Source organism: Pseudoliparis swirei, chromosome 16, assembly GCF_029220125.1.
Source record: "Pseudoliparis swirei isolate HS2019 ecotype Mariana Trench chromosome 16, NWPU_hadal_v1, whole genome shotgun sequence".
Taxonomy (NCBI): Eukaryota; Metazoa; Chordata; class Actinopteri; order Perciformes; family Liparidae; genus Pseudoliparis; species Pseudoliparis swirei.
In genome coordinates this window covers 14,368,761-14,391,272 of record NC_079403.1, presented here as the reverse complement: position 1 = coordinate 14,391,272, position 22,512 = coordinate 14,368,761, and the positions used below count along the sequence as shown (strand labels likewise).

Genomic DNA, 22,512 nt, shown 5'->3' with positions numbered 1-22,512 from the left:
TCATCATTTATTTACTCGGTGAATCACTCATCCATCTGTTTATCTATTCATTCAATTTCTCACCTCTTCATCAGTCAGAGGTCCATTTTTGTCTCACTTTGCATCACAATAGCTGGAGCACATATGCATTCTATAACACAATCGCGTAAAATCAAACATTAATAGGGTTCTTAATCTCAGTTTTGTGGCCGTCATCTCATCATTGTTAGATCTCTCAGTTGGCTTCATAACCGACTAATCTAACACAGGGTACCTAAAGAGAAGATGTTTATGTGGCACACTCTTCTGGATAGCAGCTCACGTACTGTTTAATATTTATCTCTGACTGTATATTGACACATTTGATAAAAACCCTTTTTCATATATCATATGCGACTATAAGAGATTTTACTGACAGCTTAGATACTCCAGTAATTTTATAAAATAATTTTAAAAAATAAACTTCATCTAATAAGCAGTAGTTCCAACAGCAACAATAGGTAAAAGGAAACTACATTACGTAATGAATTGCATTAACGAGACAGCATTTTAGTCTTGTGTTTGTTAGTTAATTGAAGAAATTGCATGTAGCAATGACTTCTTCCATTATTACATGTGAAAGATCATTTCAAGAGATAGCGGCCCTCTGCCTTCAGATCGTTCCAGGATAAAGGACCATAGAGGAACCGGCTGGTTTTGCCTGCCTCTGTACTGATGGAGAAGGTACTTTGAACTGAAGCCACGTGTGCGACCTTAGATTATGACTGCTTTGCAAAACTAAAACACTTCCATCTTAAGTAAGCAGCACATTAGGCTGAGAGGATTGTATAGACTAACATGTGCCTCTGTTTTACAGCATTTACAGCAGTTTGAGTTCTGCTATTTACATATTGTCTTGGTAACACCAGTTTTTCTTATTTCTAGAGGAAAGATGACAAATAGAGAATACTGTTTGGCTGACGGCTTCTCAGCTGCAAATAGAGCTGCAAGGCTGGATTGACAGCCAGGATCTAAACTGCATAGCTTGAAAAGCTGAGAGCTGGACTGTAATGCTTCGTGTATTGCTGGGAGCTGAACAGCATTGCTTGATAAATGGCACGGACCTAACCTGCATTGTTGGCTTAACTGTCTATGAAGGGCCAGCCAAAGTAGTCGAGAGACTTGAAAAATAGGAAAGAGATAAATGGAAAATATAGTGCAAGCATACTGTATACAATATATGGAGTCACAATGACTCCACCCATTGGTTTGTGGACAGACGTTTTGAAGCCTTGAGTTAGACATTTTGGCTGTTGCCAACTTGTTGTTTTGCAACCAGAAATAACATGAGAGGGTGGAGCTAAGTACAACCGATTGCTGAATAAGACATATTGTAGGCAAAACGGTTGCAGTTAACTTTATTTTCTCATCAACTTTTTTACTCGCAGACTTCTTTTTGCACCCAGAGGAGTCATTTCCTGCTGGCCATTAGAAATAATGCATGACTTCTTCATTGGCGTTACTTCAGAACTGAAGGTTGCCGTCCTGAGTGCAAGCAATGAGGGGGGCTGAAATGAGAGTTATAGTAAGTTAGAATATTGGTAAATCATCAACTACGGTCTGAGCACTATGTACGATTCGAAGTAAGGAGTTAAGTTGTGTATGTGTATGGATCCTGCAAATTTGTCTCGAGTGAATGGTTTTAACTTTGCTGTGGGTGGGATCGGGTGATCAAGAAATGCTGGTCCTGTAATTTAGCAAGCATAGACCGAACAGCATGTGTTAGTTTATACTTTTGTTTTTGTTCACTGACTCCATGGCCACAGATTTTGACTGTGGCATTGATTCTACCAGTATATTTACATCAAGGATTTCCAGCCCTTCCTTTGTAGTTGAACCACGTTAAGTTCAGCTTCCATCAGCATTTACTTATTGTGTGTTGAGATCAGGCTGCAGACACAACTCAAGGTTGAATGCTAGAGTGTTCCCTTTTATAAGCGCCTCCACTCAGCATGTTTCTGAGTCAACAAGAAGATTATTTATGGAAACTACCATAGCACGCTGTCTATTTTAGCTGTTCCTCGTTATTCCAATGTTCTATTCTCTCAGTCGTTTTTGGTGTCTCCCTGTCTCTAGTACTCTCCCTGCCTCCGTAAACTGCGTGTCAGCTTTTTTGAAAGAGGCCGCTAATCCACTCAGCCCGAGATAAATCAGCTTCCATGACCCCTCTGCAAACAAAGCAGTGCTGGAACCAAAGGGCTGTTTGTCTTCTCACAAAGCAGAACAATATATACAGAAACTGCCATTCCAAAAAATAATTGGAGACGGTGTGTCTTTGTGTTTATTGCTTTATGTATCCAGTTTGGTGAGCAGGCGTACTATTTTTTTTTCTACCAGTCTTCCTGCGCATGTATACAGCGATAAAAGATACACATCTGGAACCTGTTACATACAAACGTATAGCCTTATACTCCAGAGTGTTCATATGTGTGTGGGTGTGCGATGGCGTGTTGTGAAACACTAGTTAGTGGATGATCATATGCTTCTGGGAATTTACAGATAAGTGTGTGTTTGCATCTGTGTTTACAGTGCGTCTCAGGCTTGATATACAATTTCACAAATATGAACAACAGATAAAGATAATGTCAAACACTGTGGTATTGTATTTGTTAGTCGCTCCTGATGTGGGAAATTGAAAGTTTTCCTAATGTTAATTTTATGAAACAGAAGGTTTGAGTACTTCAAGTGACTCGGCGACTGTGCTGGCATCATGTGGCCTTTGTCCAACTGCAGCCATGTCGGGCTACTATGAGGCTTGAGCGGTATTTAGAAATCCTGCAGTGTTTGTAGTTCAATACCGTCATGAATACAGACTCTGTTTTATATCCTATTATACATAGAACGTGCCAATAGAGGTTGGTGGGCTAGCTTCTAGACCAGCTATTCTCCTTTTAGTGATAAGCCTCCCCTCTCTCCTTTCTAATTGACAACTTTAAGCATCAACATAAGGCTATATGAGGCTCACTGGAGCGCTGGCATCTGCTCTCTCCAACTGCCTCTGGGACTAAGAAGGATATATTCAGACGGACCAGCAAGTGACGGGTCGTGGAAAGGCTGCTCATGCTCTCACCTTGCCGCACACATGGGCACAACTTTTTTTCCATTCGGAATTTATTGAAATTGTTGGTTGCAAAGTTTCCATCCTTTGAATTCTGTTTTACATTGTGAATAGCTTCATAGATGTTACTATTGAAAAAACCAATAGAAGCGATGTTATAACAAATGTCTGTCTCTGATTTTGATAACCAATTCAGTCATTGCATGTATTTGTGAAGACTGGTTTATGAGATGAACAATGATAAGTGATAACACATGAATACACGTTGGACTGTGCAATTGTTTTCTCCACTTTGAGGAGGTGGTGCAACAAGGCTTTATGAGAAATGATGTCTGTCAGCTGAACAACTAGAACTTGATTGCCCTGATTTCTGTGGGGATTTCATTACAAGCTCATCAAACGCTGGAGTGTACTCATTGTGCATGAAAAAAGTTTTGGATGCCCACTGCTTTTTATTCTCTTTTATCCAGTTTTTCTTAACTCTGTCTCTCCCTTTCCCTCCTCCCGATTTCACCCTCCCCCACTAATCACTCCCTCTATGCATCCCTGGTTCCCTGCCATGGCTCTTCTTCCATCTCTTCCTCGCTCTGTGTTACCACACATCCCCTCAGGTGACATCTAGTCGTGCCGCCCAGCAGCAGCAATCACAATTTGGGGCAGGGTCAGGTAAGAACTCACCTGTCCTTCTCTTCCCTATTCCTCTCTTTCCCCCCTCATGGAGATGCATTGTCGTCAAGATAAATTAATCTAACATAGCATGAAGTGCTGTGAATACACAGAGGTGACATTTGGAGACGCTGATAGACATGCATGAAAATTGTAATGAAATAACTCGCCACGAGCAGAAGTTTTTTTTAGAGCCTGCAGTATGTATAATTCTCTCTCAGGGCTCCAGATCTGATGATACTACCACAAAGTCGATCATTGATCTTTGGCCTATGGCATCGACCAAGTACACTTAAGAATGACCCGATAATTAAAACATGGTATTTGTCATGGCCAATCCGTGACGAGCACAGAAGTCCGATATAACAAAGCACTCGGGCAGACCCTTTCTCTCAATCACCCATCCTCCTGGTCTCTCCATTGTTGCCCATTCTTTTTAATTAAGACCACCACCCAGTATAACTGCTACAAGCGTCACTACAATCTAACTTATCATTTTTCTTTCCCCAATCTGATGATCTTGTTCTCTCCCTTACCATGTTCTCCAGGTATCTACTACTCCAGCTCCACCTTACCCACCCAGCGTATCAGTTCCCCTCTGTCTGGAGGAGGAGGAGCCTCGGGACCCGGTTCCCCAGGTAAACTCCAACGGCTGGGATCAGCCTCCGACGCACCGGGGTACTCTACCACTCAGCGCCTGCCTTCCTCCTCCTCTCCCAGCAAACAGTCTCCTGCTAATCGGCTGGCCAAGTCATACAGGTATAGAGCCACAGTGACTTATTGTGATGTATGGTGGGTATTACTGATGTATGATCGGGTTCCATGGTGTTTAAAGGTGGATAAAGGCGATAGGATTTAACACATCGGTGTCATTCATAGGTTTTGCAGTAAGAGAGGAGAGTTAAATACACAATGAGTGACTGTAATAGAATAGAATGGAATAGAAAGAGAACATTACCTTTGGAGTGTCTTTCAGCATAGAGTGAATATAAAATACTAACATACAAACACTGTTTTTACCGTATATATGACAATAAATTAATAATTTCAAGTCATAGTTTTTCGTACAAATTATGATTCTTTGCCCATTTGTCTTCCAGCAGCACAGTTTCTGTGACAACAGCAGGAGGGGGCGTATCTCCCCTGAAGGTCGCATCTCCACCCAACTCTCCAGCAGCAGGGGGAGGGGCCGGCTCATCATCGTCCCCTCTTCACCAGGTACTGAATGTTACGCTCTTACACATGCAGATTGTTTGAATTTTAGGTACCAACTTTTTCATGTGAATAGTAGATAAAGTACATTGTAATGAATGAAACTAAGGAAACTGCAACAGTACTAGAGCTAATATAATAATAATAGTAACAGTAATAATATGAATAACTTTATTTTGAGAGCACTTTCCACACAAGAGTTGTCACTTAAATTGCTTAAATTACTAAATAAAATACAACACACTTACATTATAGGTCAGATTTCTTCAGTTGTAAGTCTCAAACAATTCAGAGCTTTACAAACAAGTAAAATAACCTTCAAATTGACGAAAATATTATCAGAGCCAATGGAGAGCAGCAGGATTTTGGAAGACCAGTAAAAAGAGTATTGCATGCATACGTTTTTCAAAGTATAGGAAAGGCCAAACTTTTCCAATGTTTCTGAAGTAATACAAAGCGGCCTTGATTGCCTCCTTTACATGTGAAAATTGTAATCTGAAATTGTAAGCAATTTTGCAGACATTTCCAGCTTCAATTGATGCGTCAAATTATCTCTGAAAGAGTTAAAAATACAATCATTTATTTTTTTGTAAAGTGTATTTTAGGTTAGTGATACAATTATCACGGCAAACTTACATGTTGCAAGAGCTGCTTGACTGAGAAGGTCGCAGACTCGACCGGGATTCAGCCGTCGATGCACAGCGGGGTGCTGGAGTTGCAGCACCCTCTGTAATCACCCTGGAGAAATAAGCTCTTGTAAAACACTGTTTCAAGAGGCAAATGTATCCTTGAACGTATTGTAGAGGACAGCTTGTTTAGATTTCCGCCATATTCTTGTGATACAAGTTGATATATTATGAGATTTCTTTTTCACCTTTAACAGGGCCATGCTCTTTAGAATGTTAATCAAGTTGATATTAAATGAATCATATATCATTATATGCCATTTCTACCACGTAGACGAGAGTGGCGTACCAATTACAAACTCTTTCTCAAAGTCAGTCAGAGTACAATCGATTAAAAAAATAGCTGAATGACTTTTAAGAGCATGACTAGGATCGTGTGTGCACACATAACCTTCTACCTTATTTTCTGGTTCTCAAAGTTTACAGTTTTAATTACAGATCAAGATATTCTACAGACAGAAGATTTAGAAAGTAATTTGACAGTGGCTAATATAAACAGCACAAAATTACAATGATTATATTTCAGTGTACATTATTTACAGTGCTAGGGCCCAGTATTGGTATTTCTTGAACAGTATGTGACAGTCGTACTATTCTATGTATGATATTGTGTAGTCATCCTATTAATTGATGCTAGGCATCTGGGTCTTGGATTGAATGATTGATTGATTCATTAATCATCACAAAGAATGCCGTCGTGCACCTCCAGAGCAATTACGATTGAGTCAATTTGATTGCACCTTAACTAAACCCTGGAGTCGAGAGTAAATATGTTGGATGCCTATGTTCATTATCACACACTAGTGTCATGAAAAATATTTTGTGCGTGGGTGTTAGAAATGTAAAGTAAATTATTAACTCTATGTGGTTAAATGGTTCACACAGTGCACATTTTAAGACCATTTTACAAAAGTTGAAATTGAAAAAATATATATATCTGAGCCACTTAAATCCAAACAAGTCAGCCACATGAGCTTTTTTTTGTCTTTGCAGATGAGTTCGGGCATAGGGAGCTATGCCACTCTGTCTCCCAAGCGACTGGCAGCTCACCAAGCTTCTGACCAGTACAAGATCTCCCACGAGCTCTACGCTACTGCTACACTGCAGAGGCCTGGCAGTGTGGCAGGTGGGCGTCCACACACTCACGCAGTCTCACATCCACGTGCACTAAAACCCAAACATGTGCATAACTCCACCACAGGATGCTGTGTCTTACTGAGTATGCTGCTCTTAAACCAACTGTACTAGCCTCACAATATAAAAATATCTTTGCGTTACATTTTCAATATGTCTCATGGCCATTCTAAATCAAGTTCTTCATTCAAGTCTAGTGATTTAGTCCATCTTTTGATAAGCACTTCACTATGGTGTGGTTGGTATCGTTGTCTATCTATATATAACAGCATTTGTATGTAATTCACAAGAGGCGTCGGAGCTTCTTCGTGGCTGCCTTTTACAAAGAAGAACTTCAAAATGAACGCACAAGAGCTGTTCTGCAGTTTCATTTGTGCACTCGGAGCTGCTTATGAACAGGTCTGTTCTCTGACTACCAGACAGAGACCTGCTTTCAGTAGATTAAAGTGATGCTGATTCTAATTGTGTTGTCGAATAAGATCTATTTACCGTGTCTGGGAGCTGAATGTATTAGGATGGCGCTGGTCTCTCAGTACAAGTAACAACAGACTTTTATTTGCCCCTGCAGCTTCATTGACAAGTTAATGGCTTTCTCTCTTGACTACAAAATTGAGTTGGCTGAATATCAAACTGAAAGTGAAAATGTGTTGTGGAAACTTTTAATGGTCCAGTGTGTACACTTTAATTTGAGGTTATCTGTTTGGGCCTGTTTAGATGACATACTATAGATAACCAATCGTTTCAAGGATTTAATTCTCAAGGCTGTATGACAAGTGACATTCTGACTAAAATTAGTTTTACAGTAGATAGCCTTCCTTTTTTAATTTAGCTTAACCAAAATGTCATGTAATTTAAAAATCCTTCATTCCTTATTATTAAGTTATTTAACTGCAGACAAATGTCAGCGTTAATTGTCTCTGTAATACTTTAGTAAGGGTTTTTTACCGATTTTGGAAATGTGTTGAAATTTATTTATTCTGTTTTACTTTTCTACAATGTAGATATGGACATTCTGTGAGTTTAGAATAGATAAAATATTCACTTTTTATTTGTTACAGCATACTTTGTTACAGGTTTATATATATATATTTTATATTAAATGTTTTACATTTTTCATGTGACTTAAACTATAAATGTGAATAATCCTGATTACACCAGGTGGTAGTGTTTGAAGCTCTGGCATAAATTAGATTATGAGTCATATCAATTTGCAGCTATATTGATGAAGAATGACCTTCATGCTTTACCCTGAGGTCATAACTGTAATCTTGAAGCAACGTCTGTGGTTTCGTCTATTCTGAAGTCTTAAAATGAGGAAGAACGAAAAGGACGAGGCTGAACAGCAGTGCGTACCCGTGGAGTAGAGATCTGATTATCACTATATATAACAGACTGTTGTCATATTTTCTTCAACATTTGCTTTCATGTGCGTGGACTACCATGGTGTGGATTGTAGAAGAACAATTTTAAGAAATCTTGGAAATGCAAAATATTTAAGGACTTGTCTGTATTTCTGGTATTCACCATATTTCCAAAATCCTACCAACCGAGAATTGTTCGTCATAACATTGAGTCAGAGGTGAGTTTATTCTCAGTGGGCAACATCCTCCTCGAAAAAGCAAAGGAGAGTTCATGTGAGTGTCCTGTTGGAGAGGCACTTAGCAGCTGTAGCACCTACTCAACAGTGGAGTTAAGCTGCGTAAAACAGAAATTGCCTAAAAACAGAGATGTCCTCTCTGTGCTTCCTGCATAAAGGGGCTGAGTGAGCCCATTGTTTCTAAATGTTGCAATAGTGACACAATAGCACAACATTACATATAAATGAAGATCTTGAAGCAACATATTTAAAAGTTACCAGTAAATTCATTTGAAAAACAGCTTGATATTTAGAGATCCGGCTTCATTGGCTTTAACACATTGATGTGATGAAATTTGTATAGTTCTATTTCAATTTTTTATTTGATTGGTCGATAACAATTTTACATTTTATTATCCTTTTTAAATATTTTAAAGAGTGAAACATCATGGGAGGGCATCTGTCTATTTTTTCTCTGCTACATCATTATATCTTCTCTTCTTAAAGTTCCCTCTCCCTTTGAAAGAAAGAGGTCAGTACATCTACGAGTGGGCCCTTGTGAGTTAAGAAAAATAAATGAATAAATAAAACCAACTCCCGAGAATTCAAAGATAAAAGGGGTGTAAGAAGAGAGAGAGCTGGGATGAGTCTTGCTGTTAATGGGTGTGTCCATGACTATAATTATCATTCCTTCATGAATATGCTGACCATCACTTATTCTTTCTTGCTAAATGTCAATCCATTTCTGTTATTTAACACAATCCTCTCCATCTCCTTTTTTCTGTTTGTTCTCACTCCCTCATTACGACTCGTTCTCCCTGTTTCTGTTTGCCTTCTCTGCTGCTGGCTAGCAGAGTGTGGCAGGCAGGAGCCCAACTTTTCATTTGCGTGGAGGTAAACCGGGAAGTCTGTTCACCTCCCTGTTGATAGGAGGACACAACACACCAATCAGCAGCCTCTTTGCCAGAGTCGTGTTCAAAACAGACATGATGAGGCTCACCGCTGATTTATCATTTTCCATTCTGTATAGTACAAGAAGTGCAGGCAGGCTTTTATTTATCCTCAAAGGTGCCTGCACCAACTTATCGTTCGGGTGTTCGATAAAGGAGGTTTAGCGTAACAATAGAGTAATTATTGTGATTCAGCTTTAAAATACTCTCTTGGACTTGTCTGCTTTATTGGACAGTCAAAATAAGAAATAGAGACAGATCCTAAGCTGCAACACAAACTAGAGCATGGCTACATGGTACTCTATGCTCTTGATTCTACGCTGAGATGACTACCCATGCATTGCTTTCTGATATGACCTGAAGGCTTGTGAGGATAAGTTGATGGTGGATACACGCCGAGGTTTGAATGGGAGTCTTGAAGCTCTGCATTCATCCCCCTTCTTCCGCTGGAAAATGCTTAGCACGTGACATTCCATCGATTTAGGGCTAATGCGATATGATACGACCTCAGCTGAAAGATCTCCCTTTCCCTCCGTCATAGCTGTGTGTATATGAGTATGTGCACTTCTTTTCATTGCTATGTCACACAAGGCCTGCTAACTCATTGTCCTATTCCCCCGGTCCCCTCCTTTTCTTCTCCTTCCTAAATTTAATTTAGCTCTGTGTTTTCAGAGGGAGGCCTTACAATTGTTCTGCTATGTAATGAACAAAAGCCTGCTGTCAATGCAGTCCTTGCCCAATGTCTGTGGGAAACCTGCCAGAAATGGAGCAAGAGGGGACACACCACATCTATTATTGTATAGCTAACGAACAGCAATGTGTTGCATGGAGATTTAAAAAAATTAAATAGAGAGGCATCCCTTACTCTTGCTCTTCTTTCTCTGTCTTTCTCTATATCTGCCTATTTCTTCCTATATGTGTTGCTCTGCATTTGTCTTCTCTATTTCGACTTGGTGCATCACTAACCCCCCCCTCATCCACATAATCACCCGTATCTGTCCACTATATAAATAGTGTGCTGTTTTTCACTTGGTACCTTGTAACACTCACTCTATACAAGCTAAAACAAAATGGTGAGAATGGACATGCGAGTGCTGTTCTTCTCCACACATGTTCCGCTTATTTTTTCTTTTCGACTCTTTTGTTTGCTACATTTACATGTCCTTATTTATTTATTTATCCGCTTTCTTTGACATCCTTTCGTTACCTTCTTTCTATATAACCTCTCCATCCTTTTTAGTTCCTATCACTGCCTTCCGTTTACACTGTGTTTCCATTTTGTGCATGACATTGAACCCCCCCCCCCCCCCCCTCTATTTATTTCCTTACATTTTCCTGACCTCTTTAAAATCCATCTGATTAATTCCCGTGGAGCAGGCTTCCCGACCTCCTGTACCGTACCTCATCTTGCATTTTGCTTCATTTTATCCTCCTTCTTTCATCCTCTCGACATATCTTCCTTACATCTTTTCTCTCTCTCTCTCTTTTCTCCAGGCTCTCGTGGCTCCTACAGTAGTCAGCACAGTCAGGAGCTTCTTCGGCCTTTGGGGTCCCCAGAGCACCACATTGATCCCATCTATGAAGAACGTGTCTACCACAACAAGGGCCTCATGAGGAGCCTGAGCCAGAGCCAGGGGCCGGACACAGGCCCCTATCGCAACAACAACACCGGTAAGGCCGTCCCGGTGTTTGTATAATCAGTTAAAGAGTTTAATTTGAGCATTTATTCATTTCATATGCTGTGTTTAAAAAACAAAACAAAGATAAACTTCCCAGTATCTTAAGATTCAAATTCCCTTGACCAGTGTCCTTGATCAGTTGTGTCAAAGACCACTTCCCTGCAGACCCTGTAGGAACTAGATCAGACTCGAATCTGCCTTGATGCAAACTTAATAATGGAGCTGGGATAAAGTTTTGTGTGAGGGGGAAAATGATATGTTCATTCGGAGCAAGATTTACATCTGTTTACATCACTTTGTCAATCAGCCACACAGCACGGTATCACCCCATGTTAATTAATGCTCAGTGTCAGGTATAAATGATGTAAAGATGCAACAACACACATCGGGACATTTCTTTCCCCCACATGAGTTGAATGTTGCAGCCCTTGTTATGTTTTGGTTTATTCTCATTCTTTATGACATGTAGTTATCTTGTCCAGCAACTGCATGCCACCCAGGGACAAATGGAGAAAGTACATAAGAGAGAATAAAGCCATCAACGACCCCATTGTTGACCGTTATTTTTCTTCCAGTTGGGAATAAAGTACAGTTGGGCATATTTTCTATCAAAGTCACTCCGTCATTCGCACCCGCTCTCGCTGGAACGCCATTGTTTCCAGCAGTGTGTTTTTAACAGGGCCTCATTGAGTTTATCTCAATAAGGGTTTAGGTACGCCATGTTAATCCCATTACCGTGTCATACCCACATGAAAACACCCAAGTCTGTCACGCCACGCTCACAGCTCCCTCGATATCATTAACCAGCCTTGCCTTAATCGCGATCATTAGCATTTAGGTCAGAATCATAGCAGTAAATATGCCACTCTCGACCAGTGTTTGAGTTGATCAGCTTGACTCACTTGAGAGGAGCGAGAGTTGCCACTAAACACAGAGCAGTAGCTTTTGAAGCACATTTCAGTGCATTGAAAACTGTCTGGAAACTCCTGAACTATTCAGGCAGTCATAGAATTGTCTTTGCAAGCAAGAATTAATGAAATAAGTGCTCTTCAGAAGTGTTCAGAGAGAATCCACTGCGATCTATAGTTCACTGTGTCTTTTATTCGTAGTTTCAATAGCTGTGTATGAGAAAGCTCACAAAGAGAATTTGTACTGCAGCTACAAAAATCAATAGACAGTGGATTAGACCGTGTACATTTAATTGCAACGCTTGAGGTTTACAATATGCGTCTGCATTTTATTTGTCACAGGTTGTTTGAATTAAATCCTCCTTTTGAATATATTTCAAAAGGTGTTCCCGGCCCACGTAACCACTGTGGTAAATCCACACACCGTAAATGAACCGCACCTTGAAGTCACTGAGCCAATGAATTAAGGCTTGGCCTTAGCGCAGCATGTTTTAAAAGTCATGTTAATAGTCTGTGCGGTGACTGGGAGGTTGTCGAATACGGATTCATAAGAACAAAGAGTGATAGCACATAGTGAACTGATAAGGGCTGTGAGCGGTACGTCATTAATTATGTCACGGTGCCTTTTCTTAGCAATGGCAGGCTCACATTATTGCTTCATTAAACTAGCATGGATCAATGTAATTAATGCTATAAGTCATTCTGCGGTGGAACAAGAATGGAGACGTGTACGTGTGTATGTCAGACTAAAATGTGTAGTGAGTGGGTCTATATACGGTGCAGTGTCGGGCTAATTCAAGGCTAATTTAAACAAGGCACTAGCAGTCAAATGAAGCTCACAGTATTAATTTAGAGCGTGAGCCACCACATTACTTAACTGGACACTTAGCTATGAAGAGGAGCCACATGATACAACACAAGCCATTTAAGTTAATATAATTGTTCATGCACTGTGTGAGGACAGAGAGACACGTGGAAGGAAATAGGGAGCAAAAAACATATGAAGGAAGCAAGTTAAGTGACTTCAGATTGAGTCAATATTCATTTGTCAAGGTCAAATGTGTGGTTACCAACCAGATTGTGAACATTGTTTAACATTGTTTTTGCAATTGTTTTTAACAGTTTGCGGAGGATTTATTTTATATTGTGAGGAACTTGTGTCTGCCCTCAGCCTCCTCCCTGCAGTGAGAACCCCAGCAGACCTGTCGTCTCTGTATTGCAGAGTGGACGGCAGTTTGACAACACACTTGACAATTCACTCATGTCCAGTTTAGAACACCGTCAATTGGTTAACCCGTCTGCTCCGTTTCCATTCCTCTTCACAGTTCAGCTCATTTCTTAGTTAATTGTTCACCTGGGTAAGGCTGTGACCACAACTACAGTAAAAACAACTGAGATAATCCAGAAAAGGTTTATATTGGAAATCTGCTCCACCTTTTTTGACTGTGTGTATGTCTGTATCTGGCCACAGCTCTCTCTCATATACACACACCTTTCTTCAGTTACCGTGTTCTCATTCACTACTTTCTTAACCTCATCCTCTTTTCTTATCTACCCAGCACATCCACACATCGAGCATATTATTGTGCAAGTATGAGTGTGTATCTGAATGTTCGCACTATGCATGTGTGTTGGCAGCAAGCAATGTTTCATTCTTGGATTAAACCATGCCAGCGCCCCAGAGGACTGCAGGTTAATGTGGTCTATTTCAAGCAATTATTCCTGCCTAGTCACAGCATCTCGAACACACACATCCATTCACATGCATTCTGCTACGAAGATGAATCACAGCATGAAAGAAAGCCTCAGGATGTGGTTTACACATTTGATTATTTTTGTATGTGTTTTTTAAAATCAGCCTGCAGTTTGTCACGTTGCTTTTGAATGTTTTTCATTCTTCTTTTTTACATCCTCCTTGTTTCTGTAATGCTCTCTCCATTCTCTTTAGTGACCTCTCTTTCCTTCTGCTTCTTCCTATTCTCTTCTTATTTTCATCTGTATTTCTGCCTTGTTTCTCTCCTTTATTTCAAGTCGTCTACTTATTAAGAGAGCAGTGTAATCATTTTCAATGCACTCCCTTTCTCTTCTTTCTCCTTTCCTTCCTCCGTGCTTACTCCTTTTTTCCCCTTCCCTTCTGTCTTTGATCTTATGTTTTTGCCTTTCTACCTTCCCTCCTTGTTTCATCAAAGCTATCTTGGTCTGTATGAATGACTCTTACCACTGGGAATAGCATCAGCTCTGAATAGATGTGGCACTTTTTCTCTTTAATGGCTCATCTTTAGACCTGCATGTAGCTCAGGTAGTGACGGAGAGAAGGGGTAGATTCATTGCCACGACTATTTGTTAGGTGCATCTAGTAGCCGGGTTGAGCTATTGCTGTTGATAAGGGATGTTACGTAGTTTAACATTGTTCCCTCCACTATCTTTTGAAGGATACATAAATTCTTTAACAACCATCAATCACTGAGAGGCGGTAAAAACAAGGTTATATTGTGTCAGCCATTAACAGAACCAGATAATATGATACAAAATGACATGAGAGCAATTGGAAAATTGAATTTCTAGTCAGACTTTCTATTAATCTTTCATCACATTTTTGGAAACGCTACTCTGGTCAGGCATGAAGTGTTTGTGTGTTTATACCTTTTGCTTTATTCTGCATCAACTCCAAGAGCCATCCACATGAATAGCCTCTTCTTGGATATTCTAAAATTACTTTAGGTAAACCATTCATGAGAGTCCAGAGGCTGAGACGGCACTGGTGAAAATTACAAATGACCTCTTAATGGCAGCAGATAAAGGACTCCTCTCTGTCCTGGTCTTGTTAGACCTTAGTGCTGCATTCGACACCATTGACCATGACATCCTGTTACAGAGACTGGAGCAGTCGATTGGCATTTCAGGCACGGCACTAATTTGGTTTAAATCCTATTTATCAGATCGATCTCAGTTTGTATTTGTAAACGATGACGCCTCGATAACCACCAACGTTAATCACGGAGTTCCACAAGGTTCTGTGCTTGGACCAATTTTATTTACCTTATACATGCTTCCTTTGGGCAATATTATCAGGAAACACTCCATAAACTTTCATTGTTATGCAGATGACACTCAACTATATTTATCGATAAAACCAGAGGAGAGCAACCAACTCTGTAAAATTCAAGCATGTCTTAAAGACATAAAACATGGATGACCTGCAACTTCTTGATGTTAAACTCAGACAAAACCGAAGTAATTTTAATCGGCCCTGAGCACCTCAGAGATCAATTATCTGGTGATGTGGATTCTGTAGACGGCATTGCCCTGGCATCCAACACCACTGTAAAGAATCTTGGCGTTATCTTTGATCGGGACTTGTCCTTTAACTCCCACGTAAAGCAAATCTCAAGGACTGCATTCTTTCATCTACGTAATATTTCAAAAATCAGGCACATCTTGTCTCGCAAGATGCAGAAAAATTGGTTCACGCGTTCGTTACTTGAGACTGGATTACTGCAACTCCTTATTAGCAGGCTGCTCTAATAAATCTCTTAGGTCCCTCCAGTTGATCCAGAATGCTGCAGCTCGTGTTCTCACTAAAACTAAGAAAAGAGATCACATCACTCCTGCACTAGCTGCTCTGCACTGGCTCCCAGTAAAATCAAGAATCACTTTTAAAATTCTTCTCTTAACCTACAAAGCCTTGATTGGTGATGCTCCATCATATCTTAAGGAGCTTGTCGTACCATATTGCCCCACTAGAGCTACGCTCACTAAATGCGGGACTACTTGTAGTTCCTAGAGTCTTAAAAAGTAGAATGGGAGCCAGAGCCTTTGGTTATCAAGCTCCTCTTTTATGGAACCAGCTTCCAATTTCAGTCCGGGAGGCAGACACAGTCACCTCGTTTAAGAGTAGACTTAAGACCTTCCTCTTTGACAGAGCTTATAGTTAGGGCTGAATCAGGTTTGCCCTGGTCCAGCCCCTTGATATGCTGCTATAGGCTTATAGCTGCCGGGGACGTTTTAGGATGCACTGAGTACCTATCTCCTCTTTTTATCTCCTTAAGGATGAATTTTCATCTCTCAATCACACGTTACTAACTCTGCTTTCTCCCGGAAGTCCTTTTGACTTTCGTCTCATGGGGTCATCGGACCCTATGAGACGCATAGATCTATCTGCCTGATGGATCGTCTGGGTCGTGGAATTCCTGCTCATGACTACGCCACTGTCCTGTTGAGACTCCGCCTCCTCCTCCCCACCGCCATCTGCCTGATGGATCGTGGAGGTCTCCATCGTGGAATATGCCTACTATGAACTATTCATACACTCTGTCATATTCATTGAATGTATTTTAACTCTAAATCTGTCCTTCTGTACACATTACATCTATTGCATCTGTCCATCCTAGGAGAGGGATCCTCCTCTGTTGCTCTCCTCCAGGTTTCTTCCCTTTTTTTCCCCCTGAAGGGTTATTTGGGAGTTTTTCCTGGTCCGATGTGAGGTTTTGGGGCAGGGATGTCTATGTGTACAGATTGTAAAGCACTCCGAGACAAATTTGTAATTTGTGAAATTGGGCTATACAAATAAACTGAATTGAATTGAATTGAATTGATTTAATATTGTTGTCTGTATAAATTATTGCTATAATCTTTGATATTTGGGCATATCTCTTTGGTCCGATGCAGCTCAGCCTCTGCCACGGTGTCTAGAGCCAGGTTTTTTTGACACCTCTTCTAAATGAGCATGGCTGCTGATTTTTGCAGATTAAAATAATGCTCTCTGATCACATAGCGTGATTTTTATTCTGTCTAGTTTTTGAGAAAAACAGTGAAGGCTATGGTGTTGCAAGAATCACAAAATATGTGAACATACACTTAACTGCAATTAGATCCATGCAGTTCCCAAGACAAGGGATTAATTTACATATGCGTGTGTGTGCGCGCGTGTGTGTGTGTATGTGTGTGTGTGTGTGTGTGTTATGTTTCTCTAAACCATACCAGGATTATTTTTGCTTGAAATTGAAGCTCTTTAGCACCGGCTCTTCTTGCCAGTGTGAATGTGCACACCAACAGCACATTAAGAAGGAGAAGATGAAATAGGAGGAATACTTTGCATCAAACCATTAAACCAATCTGCTTTCCCCTTTAAATCGGCTGTGTTACTTCTATAATGACATCTGACATCCTAATGAGGGGGACAGAGCAGAGTGTGTGATGAAGGAGAGATATGAGAGAGAGAGCGAGAGAGAGAAAAACAAGCCCAAGAGAGGAGGTAAAGACAAAGATGACGGGAGAGGGGATGCAGTTATTGTGCTTCTTCTGACTAGTAGGCAGGAAAATGTCAGGGCACCGGAGAAATTGAAAGATTCTTGAAATGAAAGAAGCACATGTCCTCCAGCGTCCAAATGGGATTCGTGATACTAAGTATTGTTTGTTCATTTAGGATTTTAGGCAGATATAGTTGATGGATTTATAGTCTTTATAATCTCAAAGATATGCATCTCATTCCCATTTCTCTCATCTACATGGCTAAGCTCTTTTATTGCAGGAATGTTAAAATCTTCCTTCCCAGAGTTCTAAACAATATTCCCACTTTTGCTTGTTCCATAATATGTCACCACAGACACCCAGTTTAAAATATAAATACTTTCATTGCCCCATAAGGGCAGAACGAGTGGCAAGGGGGAGTGACCAATCTCACTCACCAGTTTGTTATCAGTGAGTAGAGAACTAAAGCACTGCTGCATTGTGGGACCTTTAGTGTGTCACTCACCAGGGTCTGTCAGGTTAGATTTGATTTGTTTGGCCAGGATCAATTTCAACTTGGCCCCTGATCCTGCTGATCCTTCCATGAACCTACTGTCTTTTAAACACCAGCAGTAACACCAGTATGTGTTTACTCCACTGAGGAAACATCCAACATCTCCAGTATATGACTCATCTTAATGTAGTTCAGATCAGTTTGATGTTAACATTAAAAAAAGGAAAGGAGGAAAGGAAAGGGAACGAGGGAAGAAGGGTTGGAAGGAGATGGAAATTGGTTTATTCCTCTGCATAATATTATTCATTTGTATATGAATGTGATTTTTGTCTGCTGGAGTCTGCTTCCTAACAGAAGGACTGACCTGTGACATGAAATGCAATTACGACCTACCGTAGTGTAGCCTACTTCATGGTGTGTTAGTGGACGACAACTCAATTTCTAAATGTAATCCAGGTTACTTATGTTGTGGCTTAAACTTGTACAGTATTTACAGTGAGTTTTTGCTGAAGCCTCAGAAAGCTTTAATTACCTGCTCAAAGCATCTGACTTACTCTACAGATCAGCAAAAATTATTTCCCTTGTGAAAACGTATGGCACTTCATAAATTTAAGTTTACGCGAAGTTGGTGATAGTCACCCCGCACCACCCTCCTTCTGTGTGGAAGAGGTGAATGCACGCAAACACACACACACACACACACACACACACACACACACACACATACACTCTCTCCAGTGTGCTATAATACTGTTGATATCTAATCAAGCAAATCATGCACAGAAACGTGCACACATAAGCACATTCTACTCGTGTCCCATACTCTCTCAGTTTACATGATTAGCATATTCTCTGTTTTATCAGCAGAAATGAATTCATAACTGGAGAAAGACGCATTCATTTGTGTTTGTCCTCAGATATCACACCGGTACAGTGGAAGTGAGCACAAAAGCAGCAATTACTGTCTTTATCAAATGAAACGAAACCTTCATATCTGCTGTTCAAAACGTGTTTCATTCATTGAATGGATACACAGTTCATCATTGCATACTTTGCTGATTGTATTTTATTGTATTGGCTGCACTTTGTCTCCCCACCTATTGTAACATGAATGCATAAAAATATCATGGATGATATCTCAAACATCAACAATCTTTTAGCCCGTTTTTCAGTCACTATATTATTTAGATTGAATCAAACTCAAATGTCCTACTCAATAAGGCATGTTCAAGTCAAGTGTGAAATCCATCTGTTTTATCTTGATCAGGGTTGAGGGGGGCTGCATTATACTTCAGTACACAGTGGGCGAGAGGGGAGGAAGTTCACTTTGCACCGGGGTGATAAAGAGTGTCCAGGCCACCTCATTTGCATCTCTTTGGGCTGTGGGTCGAAAAAAGAAAGAAAGAAAGAAATCCACATAAATGCAAGGAAAATGCAAAGTCCATAAAGAAAGGCCTAAGCTCACATATTCCAATCCTTTGCCATTAGGTTACAGTGCTAACTGAGCCACCATGTTTCCCATAACCATGATCCTTCTGTGTAGTTACTATGATGCACCTGACGGGTGTTTCTAGGATATTGTTCTAAAATATTAAAAAGAAGAAAAAGAAAAGTAAATAATACACACTTTTATTGATACCCGTGGGAAATTCTTCTCTGCATTTGACCCATCCTTATTTATTAGGGAGCAGTGGGCAGCAGTGAAGCACCCAGGGAGCAACTGGGGGTTCAGTGTCTTGCTCAAGGACACTATGACATGCAACTAGCGGGGAGAGCGGGGATTGAACTGGGTACCTTGTGGTTATGGGACAAGCACTCATCTCCATGAGCTACAGCCGACCTTTCATAGAGCAACTAAACATAATTACATGTAAAATCATACCTGGTGACATTGAAAATGTGATAAAGAGGCTAGCAGATTTTAGCAACATTGACAAGGCAAGTTAAGTTGTTTTAGCATTTATTAAAAACAAGGTAATTAAAAATGTCATATTAGACAAAAGGGTACAGAGTCAATATATGAAACAAATGCAATATTTAAAAAAACATATAAATAGCTAAATTATTATTAGTAATTACGTGAAATGTATTTGTAAAGCATTTTTAGTTTGAATATAGATAACTGCAAGCACAACTATGTGTATATAAAATATATATAAAAATATATATACGTATGTATTGTTCTTTCTGCCAAACATGAGTGTATCGTGCAGTGGATGTATGCCAAATGGACCATCCTTCGGTTGGTATTTTTATGACTTTCACCATTGTCCTTCCGCAGCATGAACACTGAGCAGCAGACGTTGGCCTGGGTCCCATGCTGTGACGAAGTGGCATGCTCAGAGAAAGACATGGCACCTTGACTCATAAAGCCAAGTGTCCGACAGCTCCCACACTGTAAAACACTGTATACTTGAGACTGAAAGTGCAATAGGGTGCGTGCGTGTTTGTTTGTGTGTGTGTGTGTGTGTAGGTGTGTGTGTGTGTGTGTGTGTGTGTGTGTCTGTCCTCCAGTGCTTCCAGCTCAGGAAATTCAAGAGCCTGGGAGCACGGTTGCTTCGCCCGTGGCTGCTGTAGGCAAGGTTGTGTGTGCATGCTGTTCTTAAAGCATGAGAAGAAGAGGTGTTACAGGCACGCATGTTTAGTCCATGTCAATCACTTGCATATTTAGAAATCTGTGTGTGCGCTTGTGCGTGCCCATGCGAGACTGAGGGGTTTTGTGTAATCGCGCTGAGCACTGAAGCGTGTCGAGAGAAAGGACATGTCCTCAGCTCTGATCTCATAGTCTACTACAACCACAATAGAGGGAGAGAGATGGAAGGGAGTTAGGGAAGAAAGGGGGGAGGGGTGGACATGAAATGAGTGGATGATGTAGAGGGAGAGAACTATGGCAAAAGAGGGGTTTAAAGGGGTGGTTTCAGAGGAGATGGCTAAGTAAAAGATGGATGGAGGGTTATGTCTAGAGGGGGAAAGAGAGGAGAAAAGGGCAAGGGAGTGATGGAGAAAAGGGAGTGACAGGGACCGAGTAGGGTTGAAGGAGATGGAGGCACAAGATGAAAGAATGAGAAGGGAGGATGGTTTTGGAAAGCTCGAATGATGGTTTGATCTCCGTGTAGTTTTTCCTTTCTTTCTCCCTATCTCTGTTTCCCTCCTTCAGATTTTCCTCCATCTATTGTACATTTAACTGGAGCACCCATGTCTCAGCAGCCCCAAGAAAAAATGTAATCCCGATCTGAGCTAGCCGGCCCCTCAGCTCGGCTAATTGCAGAGGTACCACTGTGTCAAACGACTAATAGACTTTCCTTTCCAGTCGCTAATCTGCCAGCAGGAGCACAGCCGCGATTTGTTTACTCTACGCGAAGCAAGGGAATACAAAGACACACCCGCCCTTATACTTTCTTCTCCCAACACAATTTCACGCCACCAGAGCTTTAGGTGTGAGAGGTGTTATCGGAGCGTGCATGTGTGTGTCGGCACATTTGATGATTTGTTTCATATTTTATGAGACGGCACAGTGCCTCATGATGGTGTTTTAATTCATAAAAGACACATCCGCTCACTCTCATACACACACCTCACTCTCATACACACACCTATGATTACCTTACTAAAGAGCATTTATTTCTGTATTTCTTCCAGAAAACTGAACCTGAACTTTTAAATTGTCTTGTGATATTTCAACCTAAACGTAGATTGATTATAATCTTAAACTTCAATCCCAGGCTGACACAGTGTGTCAAAAATGCCAACACACACACCACACACACACACAAGGAATACATACACCATTAAACACATGCGTGCATAAACAGGCACCCACATGCTGATTTCTGCCTGGCAATGTTGGCCCCAAAAAATCAAGTCATCAGTCAGAACACACCATTAACAGAGTAAAGGATAAATTCAGCAGCACTCCACTTGAGGTCGAAGGAGAAGAAAGGGAGAGCAGACACAAAGATCGAGTGAAGAAGGAAATGGGATGCATAAAGAGGTGCGAGGAAGCTGCATACCAAGTAAGATAATGTGAAAACAAAAGAACAGACTAAAACAGTAATTTGGCAGGATAATTATTGGTGGATTTCTCTGTTTTCATGTTCGCTTCCATCCCTCTCTATCGTTTGTGATTTATTTCTGGTTCCCATTCTTTTTTCAGCTTGGAACCTAAAACATACCTATTCGATATAAAAATAATTTGACAAGCCATTTCTTAAATGCTTTCCTTCTCTCTTTTCACTGTGCCCCCCCCCCCCCCCTCCCTTTGGCTCTGGGGTTCATCCTATTTGGGTGCCAAGTGTCTCAGTGAGCGCACACAGACTGGTGGTTAGCCCAAAGCCCCGGCTGCTAATTAGATGTTCTAAAGGACAGACACACCACAGACATCATTCAAAGAGTACAGAAGAGAGTGCGATTGGCTGCTGATTGGAGCAACTGTGCTTCATTAGCCTTCCATACCCTCTGTTCTACACCACTGTATGCCTCTTGTTCCATCCCTCTTTCCTCTGGTTTGGCTGCAGCTTCATCCCTCATCTCTCAACTGTTTCTCTCTTGTCCCAGCATCTCTTATTGTTTCTCTGCTCAATTCTTTCAATCTTTATGGGCATCAATAGAAGCGCTCACACAGCCTTTAGCCTCGTGGGCATTTTAAGGGCAGAGTGTGGAAGTTAAATGTTTCCCCTATCTGTATGGCAAAGAAAAACATTTTGGAACCACATTTCAGAGTGAGGAAAATCAAATATGCTAATGCCGTTACATCATCAAAAAGGTTCCTTGTGCCCCTGGTGGGTCGACCAAGGGAGTTTACCAGACTCTGTGAGAAGAATTTAAATAGGAGCTTTGAAAGATGATTGTTGCACCGAATAGGTTGGACACATCAGATGCGTGT

The 22,512-nt window shown here is 40.8% G+C and overlaps 1 protein-coding gene across 2 annotated transcripts in view; it reads left to right on the top strand.

The window, feature by feature from the left end:
- ctnnd2a (catenin (cadherin-associated protein), delta 2a) overlaps nucleotides 1-22,512 on the top strand; it is a 243,303-nt gene that overhangs the window by 110,398 nt on the left and 110,393 nt on the right. For both annotated transcript variants that reach the window (XM_056433619.1, XM_056433618.1), the window contains exons 7-11: nucleotides 3,688-3,742; nucleotides 4,291-4,501; nucleotides 4,843-4,960; nucleotides 6,634-6,766; nucleotides 10,795-10,971. In XM_056433619.1, coding sequence (XP_056289594.1) covers nucleotides 3,688-3,742; nucleotides 4,291-4,501; nucleotides 4,843-4,960; nucleotides 6,634-6,766; nucleotides 10,795-10,971 — 694 coding nt within the window. The remainder of the gene's footprint in view (nucleotides 1-3,687; nucleotides 3,743-4,290; nucleotides 4,502-4,842; nucleotides 4,961-6,633; nucleotides 6,767-10,794; nucleotides 10,972-22,512) is intronic.